This window comes from Rhipicephalus microplus, chromosome 7, assembly GCF_043290135.1.
Source record: "Rhipicephalus microplus isolate Deutch F79 chromosome 7, USDA_Rmic, whole genome shotgun sequence".
Classification (NCBI taxonomy): domain Eukaryota; kingdom Metazoa; phylum Arthropoda; class Arachnida; order Ixodida; family Ixodidae; genus Rhipicephalus; species Rhipicephalus microplus.
Genome location: NC_134706.1, coordinates 12,584,116 through 12,595,421, shown reverse-complemented (window position 1 = coordinate 12,595,421; position 11,306 = coordinate 12,584,116). Strand labels below are relative to the sequence as shown.

General features: G+C 44.5%; 1 protein-coding gene across 4 annotated transcripts in view; it reads left to right on the top strand.

Annotated features, from left to right (window-relative positions):
- Positions 1-331: 331 nt before the first annotated feature.
- Positions 332-11,306, top strand: part of RNaseZ (ribonuclease Z) — a 42,275-nt gene continuing 31,300 nt past the window's right edge. Inside the window, exons 1-7 of one of the 4 annotated variants that reach the window (XM_075868672.1) lie at positions 332-503; positions 4,928-4,982; positions 5,077-5,147; positions 5,297-5,361; positions 7,174-7,228; positions 7,751-7,861; positions 9,799-9,866. In XM_075868672.1, the coding sequence (XP_075724787.1) occupies positions 347-503; positions 4,928-4,982; positions 5,077-5,147; positions 5,297-5,361; positions 7,174-7,228; positions 7,751-7,861; positions 9,799-9,866 (582 nt within the window). In that variant the 5' untranslated portion in view covers positions 332-346. Of the gene's footprint in view, positions 504-4,143; positions 4,518-4,927; positions 4,983-5,076; positions 5,148-5,296; positions 5,362-7,173; positions 7,229-7,750; positions 7,862-9,798; positions 9,867-11,306 lie in introns of those variants that run through there. The other 3 variants (XM_075868671.1, XM_037430465.2, XM_075868673.1) reach the window with 3 other exon arrangements.

Below are 11,306 nucleotides of genomic sequence, written 5' to 3'. Positions count from 1 at the left end.
CGACTTCTGCTGTCTCTCATTCCCAGTAGCAGCCATTGTTTACCTCCAAGGTAGTGCCTGGTGAGATTTCTCCTGTGCGTGATTAAACAATAAAAAATTTTTGTTCAAGACGCCGTTGATTGATAAAATAAACCAACGAAAGACTTCAGATGTTTTCTAAAAGCAAAACAAAAAGACGCCAGATGTTTCTAAAGCAAAACAAAAAGAAGACGCCAGCTGCTTAACGAAAGAAGCCTGGTTTTTTTTTGTTGTTGTTTTTTTTTATCGGGCGAATTAACGGAAGATGGATGGATGGATGGTAAAACTTTATTTCGTCAGAAAGCAACTGCGGATGATTCCGTGTTAGATGGCCATCAACCCAAGGTTGGCGGCGACCTGTGTGGCCCACTCCACGACCCTTAACTGGACGACTGGGTCTGAGCTGGTCAACACGGCCTCCCAGTGCTCAAGAGAGGGATCACGCATAATATCCACCGGCGGCGGCAATATGCTACATTCCCAAAGTATGTGATCATATGTTGCCACAGCCTGATACCATTTGCATTGCGGCTTTATCTCCTCCGGGTACATTTTGTTCAACACGTAAGGGTTGGGGAAAGATCGCCTCTGCAGTTTTCTCCAGACGCATTCCTGCGCCTTAGTCAACCGCTTGTGCGGGGGCGGATAAAACCTCCACTCTAGTTTATAATGATTCGTTATGTCATCAAAGGACACCAGCCCATCTCTCGCGGACCTCCCCGGAACTGGCGGCTCACCTACCCGGCTGACAAAGCCTCGAGCATTCAGATGGGCCGCCTCGTTGCCAGGGTTCCCAGAGTGTGCTGGTACCCAGACAATTTCTATTTCTCTCATTTCTCGTCCCGTGGCCCTATGCAGAAATCGTGCAGCGGTCGCCGATATTCTGCCCCTCGCCAGATTTGGGATGGCTGTCTTTGAATCACTGAAAATCAGATCCGACCGCGAATTAGTTATAGCTAGCGCTATTGCCGCTTCTTCTGCAGTTTCTGAGGAGCGGGTTTTGACCGATCCAGAGGCGACCAAGCGTCCCCGCCTGTCCACTGCCACAATCACAAAAGCGTCTTTGTCCTTATATTCCGCAACATCTGTATAGACTGCCGCTTTGTACTCGCCGTACTCAACGTGTAAAGCTCTGGCTCTTACCTGCCTGCGCTGCGTATGGTGAATCGGATGCATATTTTTGGGCATTTATGTACAGGGCCTTATGTAACTCTCGCCGCACCTGAATTTTAGTGTCCCCAGTGGGAGCCTCTGCTCCGATGCCTATCCTTTCCAATATGATCCTGCCCGATTTGGTTGTCGAAAGGCTAGCGTGCTGCATCACCAGATGCGCCTCCCATAATTCATCCAGGGTGTTGTGTACCCCTAGTTTTAACAGCCTTTCTGTAGGCGCGTTATTAGGCAACCCAAGCGCTGCCTTGTAAGCTTGCCGGATCATAGCCTCGACCTTGCCTTTTTCTGCAGCATCCAACTTCAAATAAGGTGTCGCGTAAGTAATCCTGTTGAGCACAAATGCCTGTACCAGCTTACAGAGTTCTTTTTCTTTAACCCCACTCTTATGGTTAGCAATTCTTCTGATAAGCCTGACAGTAGCATTAACCGTGGTCTTAAGTTTTTCAAGGGCCACCCTATTCTTCCTGTTAGTTTGCAGATATAGGCCAAGAATTTTAATCGTTTGAGCTTCAGCTACCGGCCTACCCCCTACCTTTACCTCTAATGGTGGTGGCGGAATATAGTGCCTTGCATGTAGCCCTCTGGGTTTGTCCCGAACCACAAAGAGCTCGGACTTGGGCTGAAAGCATGAAAGTCCCGCCTCCCCTGCCAACTCTTCGACAATATTAACTGCCTGTTGTAGTGTTTCTTCCAGATGCGCGACACTAACCCTGGTTACCCATAGAGTAATATCATCTGCATAAAATGTGTGTTTGAGTCCCGGTATCTCCTCCAGCCTCGGTAATATTTTAACTAAGGCGAGGTTAAACAGGAACGGCGACAAAACAGAACCCTGAGGCGATCCCTTTGCCTCCCAACGCGAATGAGTCCGATTTGATATCTCCTATTGAAATTTCTGCGGTTCGGCCCTCCAAGAATGATCTGATGTAGCGGAATGTCCTGACCCCTGGGCCAATTTCCGATAGGTTATTCAATATTGCCTCATGCGAAACACTGTCGAAAGCTTTATTCAGGTCAAGCCCCAATACAGCTTTGGTGCCCGTGCCATGCCCGGGATCGACTACATCATGTTTCAACTGTATCATGACATCCTGTGGACACATTGGCCCTGAAACCTATCATAGTTGGGGAAAATGACCTTGTCCTCTGCATGATTCTAAAGCCTGTTGAGAACCACGTGCTCCATCAATTTGCCCACGCATGATGTCAGCGATATAGGGTGCAGGTTTTCCAAGCAGAGTTTCTTGCCAGGTTTAGGAATAAATATAATCCTAGCATGCTTTCATTGTGCTGGGATCTCCCCGGCCACCCAATACTCATTTATCAAGTCAGCCATCGCCCCGACCGATTTGAAATCTAGGTTTCTCAGCATTTTATTAGTAACCCCATCCGGACCTGCGGCAGACGTAGTACGCAGCTGCCCCATGGCAAACTAGGTCAACAACGCGGCCCAGGCTTGGCCTAGGAGATAGGCCTAGCCTTGCCACCGCGGGGTAGATAGGAAAATCTTGGAAACTCCGAAAACGGGGACAAACTTGCCTATACGAGTGGCGTCCGTAGGTACAGGGCAACCTCCTGCAGACCAGCCCACTGACAGCAAGTCCATAACAAAGCGCGTCCGCCGATAGTCGGCCACCGGGCCGGAGTTCATGCGAGGCACGTCCGCACAGCGTCTCCTGCAGTGCCAAACCCCAATTAACGGAAGAAAATTTCACGGTATCACCATAGAGAAATAAAAAAAAAAGGTTGTCTATGGTATTACTTCCAGGAGCTTCGCCCAATCTCATCATCATTCACCTCGTGGATCTGCCGTCAGTTTTTTTTTTTTTGCATAAAAAGAACCAAAGCGTAGTTTCGAAATGCATTTACGTACATTTTGTTTTTGGTTGTATATAGCTTCAAACAAAACAAAATTATAGTTTCAATGTTGCTCCTGTAAGACGGAGCTTCGAATGGTCCGTCGAATATTGTGTCTTCGCCAATGTGATCGGTTTCAGTCGTATATATGCAGTATACTAATGTGAAGTGAATGTATACAGACTATATGCAGGAGGTACTTTGCTCTGTCCTGGCCACTTAGTCATCCGAACTGGCAAAAACAAGTTGCATCTCCTAACGCGAACATAGTGCCTGATGGGGTGTGGCGATGAAGAAACGACATTTTCAAAATGGGTGTCTTGTAACACTCAAGGCTTCCATTATAATGAGCGCAAGAATGCTCCTCAGTCAATAAATATTAAACAATGCTTGACGACATTGCGCTACAAGTGCACGGGCAAGTCGACTGAGCATGAAAGCTGCCCTAAGGGTGTGTGCAATTGTTTTCTGGGAGCTAGGTGACACATGTAATGGTATCTAGAGCATCAACACCTTTGTGGTGCTAACCATTAGCACGAATGAGTCTTGTACGGTTATTGGTGCCTACGAATGATCAACCTATAGCGACCCTTCCTTTCGGTGACCAGTCACAAATTAGACTATGTATGGATGGATGTATAAACGGACGGACGGACGAACTTTATTGAGCACCGACGGAGAGGAGCTGGCTTTTACCCCGAATCTCTTGCGGGCCACTGCCACGTAGGAACAGGCAGGGAGTACCTGCCCGCCGCATCATGGGCCTCTTGGATTGCCCGAAGGCACCGGTGACGATGTGCGCTTTTGATGGCGAATTAAAAATCCTGTCTAGGGAGGATTAGCGCCTTTAATTCGGATCCGACCGCTTTCAAGCAAGCTTGAGTCGATGCAGATCAAATGCTGCTTCCAGTCATTTTTGGAACGTTTCATTTTGAAGCTGTCGTGTCATGATTGGCATAATCTCGGAGGGAGCGGAGGATGTAGTTTCTGTACGGTGGTGTGCGCAAAAATTTGGCGGCAAAAGCACCAAAAACGTCGTGTCAAAGGCGAAATGGCGGCATCTGTAACCGTTTGATTGCGAGAGGGCGCTACGGGCAATTCAACATGGCGGCGCCCATGTAACGCAGTGCGGCATATGCAGCACCGTCCGATGAATGGCACCGAGTCGCGAAATCTCAAATGACGGCCTCGCTCGCCTTTGTGCAAAGACTCCTTTCCTGCCCCCGAGCAGTTTTTAGCCGCGCCTATAGCAAGTCAAACGCGGATGCCACCGAGCGACTGCTCAAGATCATAGAAAGCATGCCGAAAGTGCCGACCGCTGCGATACAGCTGAGAGCGCAGCGCATCAACGCCAAGGCCAAGAATGCCAACAAGCCAAAGCCTAGGCCGTCCGAAATATCGCTGTGGGTCCTGGGCAACGGGGGACCGGCAAACCCCCAATCTCTTTATGTCAGTACCGATCAAGGGAGGTAAGTCGTGGACGTTGCTCAAATCAAGGGCGCTGTGTGACCCAACTTCGCAACATTTTTGATCGCTTCGAGAAAATCGACTACTTTGTTCAGCTAGTTCACCTTTGTGCTTGATGTACGCTTGATCGGTGGCTCAACGGTCAATTAAAACTTAACAAAAGATTGTGCGCTTTGATGTTAAATGAAAGGTGCGGAAATCGGCCGCTCGTGCTCTGTTTTAGTGAGGGCCACATTTAATCAGCTATCGGTAATTATTTGTTTCGTTGTCCTCGCATGCAGTATGAGGGTGCCGCTTACCTTTTGTGGCTGGCGATAGTTAGAGCCCGGAATAACGCGACCAGACGGCGAAGTGTAGATGCACGTCGAAGTGCTGAAAGCGAATGAAACTGGGGCACATTTTATCGTTACAGATACCTTTTCAACTGTGGAGAGGGTACGCAGAGGCTGGCGACCGAACACAAGTAAGTGTGACACCGGCTGTCGTGAGCGCTTGCGTTGTCGTGTGGGCTGTCGTGAGCGTTTTTTCAACAACAACAACAACATGCTTTAATTTGCTCAGAATGAAGCTGTCCAAATTGGAGCACCTCTTCTTCACCCACAATAAATGGAAGAACATCGGAGGGCTCCCTGGTAAGTGTTATTTTTTTTCTTGACCTCCCCCATCAAAACGTACACGACTGAAACCAGCTAACGGTATGTTACGCAAGTTTGTTACTTTCCTTCATCTGGAAACATTTGCAGCATATTGCATTGTAGCTTGCATACATTTGTCACCGCAGGGCTGGCTTTGACGGTGCAAGACATCGGTATACCAGAATTCTTCATCCACGGCCCAGCCAACATGGTAACAGCTGATGCTCTTTGTTGCTCGCCTGTTAAATTGTTCCGGCTCGCCCAAAAGATGGCCTTCATAAAGCAGGTTCCCTAGAGTTACTGGTTATATGCTACCTTTAGGGCATATACAGTAACTCTTAAGTTCCGTGCAGTTATCTAGCAGCACACATTGCCCCCTAACATTGCAGCAACATTTGGCACTTGACATTCAGGCAACATTTGAAATTTTGCATCAACAATTAGTGCTACTAGTGTGTACTGTATAGAGATTGGAATGTCGATTTAGTTGTAGAAAACACTTTAGCAGGACGCAGCGTTTAGTTTGATCTCGTACAATAACTTACTGCATTACTAAAGATGGCAGCATAATTTGATGGTGAAAGCTTTTCTTTTATTTAAGCCAGGTGTTAGGAAGCCATCTTAGATAACAATCAAATTATTGTGTTCATTCTTGCCTTGGTGATTCTTGCTAAATTGAGCTAAAAAGGCAGTGGCAAAGAGAATTATGTTTGCTCTGCCATGGTGCAAAATTAATTTATTACAATATAACAAGGCTAAGGAATGATGCACATACAAAAGATGGTGTGCCAACATACTTACTGACCCAGGTTAGTACGATTCCTCTGTCCCACTGATCTAGTTTGACTTTGTTCTTTCAGTTATACCGTTTTGAGGTGCCATTCAATCCTCTTTTTGAAACTTCAGTGTTATCTTGTTTCTTGCATCTTCAGAATTATGAAACACACACACTGTGGAATGAAGTGTTAATCATATTGCTATGTTTACAGATTGTGAGGCCTCGAAACGGCGAGCGAGAGCACCACGCTCTTGGAGTGAACGGACGTAGCAGACACAGTCGGAATGAGCCAAACAACAGACATTTGTTTAATTACTTTTAGAAACGCCATCGGTCGACCCCGGCTCTAGCAAAGGTTTTACCGAACCGCAAAAACTGTCGTCCGACGCTCCAAGAGCTCCACGTTGGGCATCCAGTGTGGGGTCTCGAAATGACGAGCGAGCGCCATCTTGCGAGCGCCACCAAGCCAAACACACATTTTACTAATTTAGAAAGACGATATATAGAACGATATACGATATATATAGGCGGCCCGCGGTGCCGTCCATGGCAGACCCACCGCGAGAGACAACCGTTCACACCAAACGCCACCAGCCAAAGAGATTCGTTCAACTCTCTCTGCCCCACCAAGGCTTGCCTGCCGCCAGGGGTCACCGTCAGCGCTACTGCTCTAACAACCATGATGATGACAGCGGTGATCTACGCTGGCGAACACGCCACCTACCGCTAAATAGTTGTGACCCCAAAATACGGTTTCTGTGCGAAACACACGTGCCACGCGGTGCAAACAACTTTACAAGCGTTGTCAGCACCCCCACAAGATATATACAATGAAGTGAGCCTGTGACATCAGATCATACTGACAACTGGTATCAAACATCTTTCCTGCTTTCCTATTTGTTTTCTTAAAGCACTTTACACGTATTATTCAAACTATAAAGACAGTTGTGGTGTTTTCAGACTGCATGCTAAATATCATTGCCCTGACCAACCCTTTGATCTGCTAAATTGACTTGCCCGGTTGTTCCTCAAGGTGATAAATCTGCATACAAAGTCAAGAGTTCAGCATAAACCTGCTTATTGGAAATGTGCATCAACACAATTAAAAGGCCTTGATCCTCACTGTGAACAAGACTTTCATTCAGCGACGAAAGCATCTTCAATGTTTGTCTGTTTTTAATTGTCGCTGAAACAGTGTATATGCACATATATTTCTCCCTGAATCTTCATATCTTATGTTTGCAGGAGCAGCTATTTGAAATGACCAAAGGATTCATGATGCTGCAGAATATAACGATAAGTACGTTTTAAAACTTCTTACGTTCTTATGATCAAAGTTTCATGTTTTAGACCTCTGCTGCAACCCTTTGCTTCATTCGATGAATTCAAGGAGGTTTCTTGCTTGCGTGCTTTTTATGTGGACAAAGTGCAATTTGTGCTTACAGTTAGGTCCATAAACTGTTGTTAGCTTTGATGACACATTTTGTGTGCGAGAGCATGTGTTAGCGACCACCTTTGATGATTCATTATTAGTGGTGTCCTGGCCTAACGTATGCCCTAGCGTAATGCTGAGGCTGGTTTGGATTGGTTTACGTTGGCTAAACTATTGCTAATACTGGCCATTGCTTCTTCTTACTGTTCATCGTCAGCCAGTGTTGGCTTATGATGTCTATTCACTATCATAACAAAAACATTCACTTGATTTAGTCTAAGTTTGCCATTTCTGTCATAGCTCTTGCATATGCATCGAAAACAACACGGTTCTGTTCTGCCTGAAGTTGCCACTAAAAAAAATATTGTCTCGTTTTGTTTCTGCGTGCAGCCAAGCGAAACCCTTCGGACAAGGTGTTTTCGGACAACTGCATGGAGGTTGTCTACGTTCCTTTGTTCCCAGACGAAGCCCTAGATTCGTCGGAATCAGATGAAAATGGTGGTGAGTTCATTTTCTGCTGCCGGGGCATTCCCCAACGCTCTTTTTCACTTTGCGCAAAATGCTCCACCACACCGTATTAATGAACCTCATTTATTTTACATTGTTAAAAAAATAAAAAATAAACACACTGGGGGATGCATAAATTTTGGAGGATGTCACAGATATGCATTACGCCATCTCACACGCGTTTATTGCAATTATAGCTACATTTTTACAAACTATTGTGTCCTGTGACATCATTGTCATAGAACTTAGAACGCAAAACTGTTTAAAGCTGACCACATGATATGAAAGCTGAGATATCCCCTTGCGACCCAACGTCCATACATATGGGCAAAATTTGATTCCCACATCATGTTTTTGTAGGGTTTGCCAAAACACAGCAGGATACCGTCACGCATAGGATAAATAGAAACTTCTGCGTTACCACCATGTCCTTACTTGACCTCTACGTGCTGCATGTGATCGCAGCCAACAACTTCTGTGGTGGGTGGAACTGCTAGGTTCTACTTGGTTGTCGTGCCACATTCAAAGAACATTGTAGAAATTATTATTATTTTTATTTGCTCGAAACGAATACAACCAAAGGCATATCACACTGCAATTTGAGCCTTCGAATAACATGATTGGCTGCAGAGTAATTTAAGTATTTAGTGAGATACTAACTAGAGATAATTAGTAAAGCTCACTTGAAGCAGTATATTGATTCTTATTATTGCTTGAATTGTAGTATTTAGTACCTTTAGAATAATGTGCAAACTTGACACGTTGCAGACAGTCGATCATAATTTAAAGCTGTAGGAGATTTAAGTTCATTATATTACCTGAAAGACCTCGTGAGGGGTATTACATAAGGGGTGATTAGCATGCAATTAGATCAGGTGCTAGGGTGTGGTACATGTTTACACAATGTCCAGAAATTCAGAATGACTTGTTACGACAGCAGCACATTAAGGCAGGTGGTTCCCATTTCTGGCAGCCCAAGGAAAATAGAGGCTTGAAATGTTACGGCTCACTTTCGAGCACGGGTAACGTGACGTGCATGAGGATGATGGCGTGATGCAAGGTGGGCAGTTTAGTGAGCTCTAAAAGAATTTGGAAAAAGGAGATACCATGGCAACATGGGGACTGAAAGCGAGAAATGACAAATGTGATTCTTCAAGAGTAAAATTCTGACGTTATATAAATATGAAAAATGGATGAATCTTGTGGCATGATGCTGAACTGATTCAAGTGCATTGATCATATATGCTTGGTGAGGGTTACGTACATTTTGGTTCTTGCACAGAGCTGAAACGGGGTGCTGTATTACCGGTAGTGACGAGAAGTGATTGAGCATTGACTTTTCTATTGCATTACATCTTGGCATACCAAATCTGTTTAGGTAAATAGACATGGTTTGCTGTGCTTTCCTAGCGTAATGCAAAGCCGAAAAGTTCAGCTCGTCCACTGTGCTAACCATGTAACCTGGTGCAAGTTTTATGTGGATACTTTCATATACGTCATCACCTTGTGTATAGAAATCTAGCAACAGTTTGTGACAAGTGTTCTGCAGGAACTTTCACCTGCCACGGTGGCTCAGTTACGACGGCAATCAGCTGCTGAGAACAGAGTTGTTGGTTCGACTCCCGGCAGCTGTGGCTTTATTCGAATAGGGCGTGCAGTGCAAGAACACTTTTGTAATTATATGTTGGGTGCATGTTAAGAATCCTAGGAGGTCAAAACGTGTGCTTACTCCACTACTTCTTTGTCTTGCCCATGGCATTGTGTCAGATTAGAATATTAAACATTACTATTCCATTAGAATTGGATCTCATTTTTTAACGTTGGGATCGAGGTAATTGCTCAAAGTGCTTCCTCTCTCTCTCTCACTTTTTTTTTTGCTGTTTGACAAAACTTCTGAAAATTTCTTGGTTATGACTGTGACTGGTTTGCAGCCAAAAGGCCTCGAAGATGTTCGCAAGATGACCCTGACAGTGCTCCTGTGGTTGCCTTCATCTGTAAGGTAAGCTTGCCTACTGCACACTTAGGGCATTTTGTAGAAAAGAGCAAGCAATGATTTTATTAAATCATTTCTGATTGATTAGTTTGACTATCACATGTTTTAAAGAAAAATGATCCTTTTCATTATGATTCAACTAAATGTCACCATGTTTTTAAGTATTGGAACTAGGCATATTCGAATGTTACACTTTTGGTCTGAAGTGAGGTGTAAGCAACATTGAACAGTAGAAAGAATAGGCCACGGTCTGGTGACACCGTTCACCAGCTACAAAGGGAAGGGCTGCAGAAATGACCATAATTCATCATCATTTACTGAACAGCAGCAGAGTACAAATTATAAGTGGTAGAACATGTTGCATTTTAAATTTGACTATGCATAGTGCAAATAAGCCCGTATACCACGCTTTTAAATTTTATAAAGTTTGCGGTGAACATAAGTGTGTTTAACCTTGAAGTGTGGCTTTGTGGCAGTGCAGATATCACTTGGATAACTGGTTTCACGGCGTAGCGACCCCATGCTATAGTGAAAACATTTTTCCGGGTGTCTCACATGTGGTGAAATACACATCTATTTGTTCACTCTAAATGCTGCGAAGCTTCAAATAACCGAAATTCTTGTTGAAGTGAATGCTGTAATATTTGTTTGAATAGTCTGAGCGCTCAAATATTTGCCTAAGCTTACCATTTTGATCTTAGTAATACATGTAGTTACTGGAATGACGCTCCACAGATACACCTTAAACCTGGATGTAATGAACCCAAATAAACAAAATATCGGTTATAACAAAGCAAATGAAGAATACTCTTGTACTAGATACAGTTTTAGGCATATACCTTTATAACGAATATTTGGAGATAACGAACTTATTTTTGTGTAAGATGCAAAATCGTTGGACATTTGAGTGTATTGTGCTTTGGCTGTAACCTCAAAAAAAAAGCGCCATCTCTGGGTATGGGCAGCAAAGGCTGTAGATAACCAAAGAATTAGTGAAAGGTTAGGCAGAAGTTTATCTACTGCAGATGTTGTCAAGAATCTTTGCCGAACTTAATTTCTTTAACGCATGCCTGTCATAGTCGCCTAGCATCTGCAGCATTGGTGCATAAGGGCACGGGCGTGATTGCCAGCCATGATGACTGCACATCAGCAGGAGGGAAATGCAAAAACACGTGTGTGTATTCAGATTTAGGTGCACTTTAAAGAACTTCCAGCTGTTCGAAATTAATCCGGAGTCCCTGATGACAATGTGCCCCGTTATCATGTCATGATGTTGGTGTCTGAAACCCTAGAATTAAGACAACCTGAAATTAAAATTTATTTTCTCACAACGTTTAGACAAGATGGAGAGTAAAAAGTTAGTTGCCCAATAGAGGTCTCTGCCCCCGCACTTGTGGCTGCACTGGGTATGCAATCTTTCTCATTTAAGTATTTAAATTCTGTCGG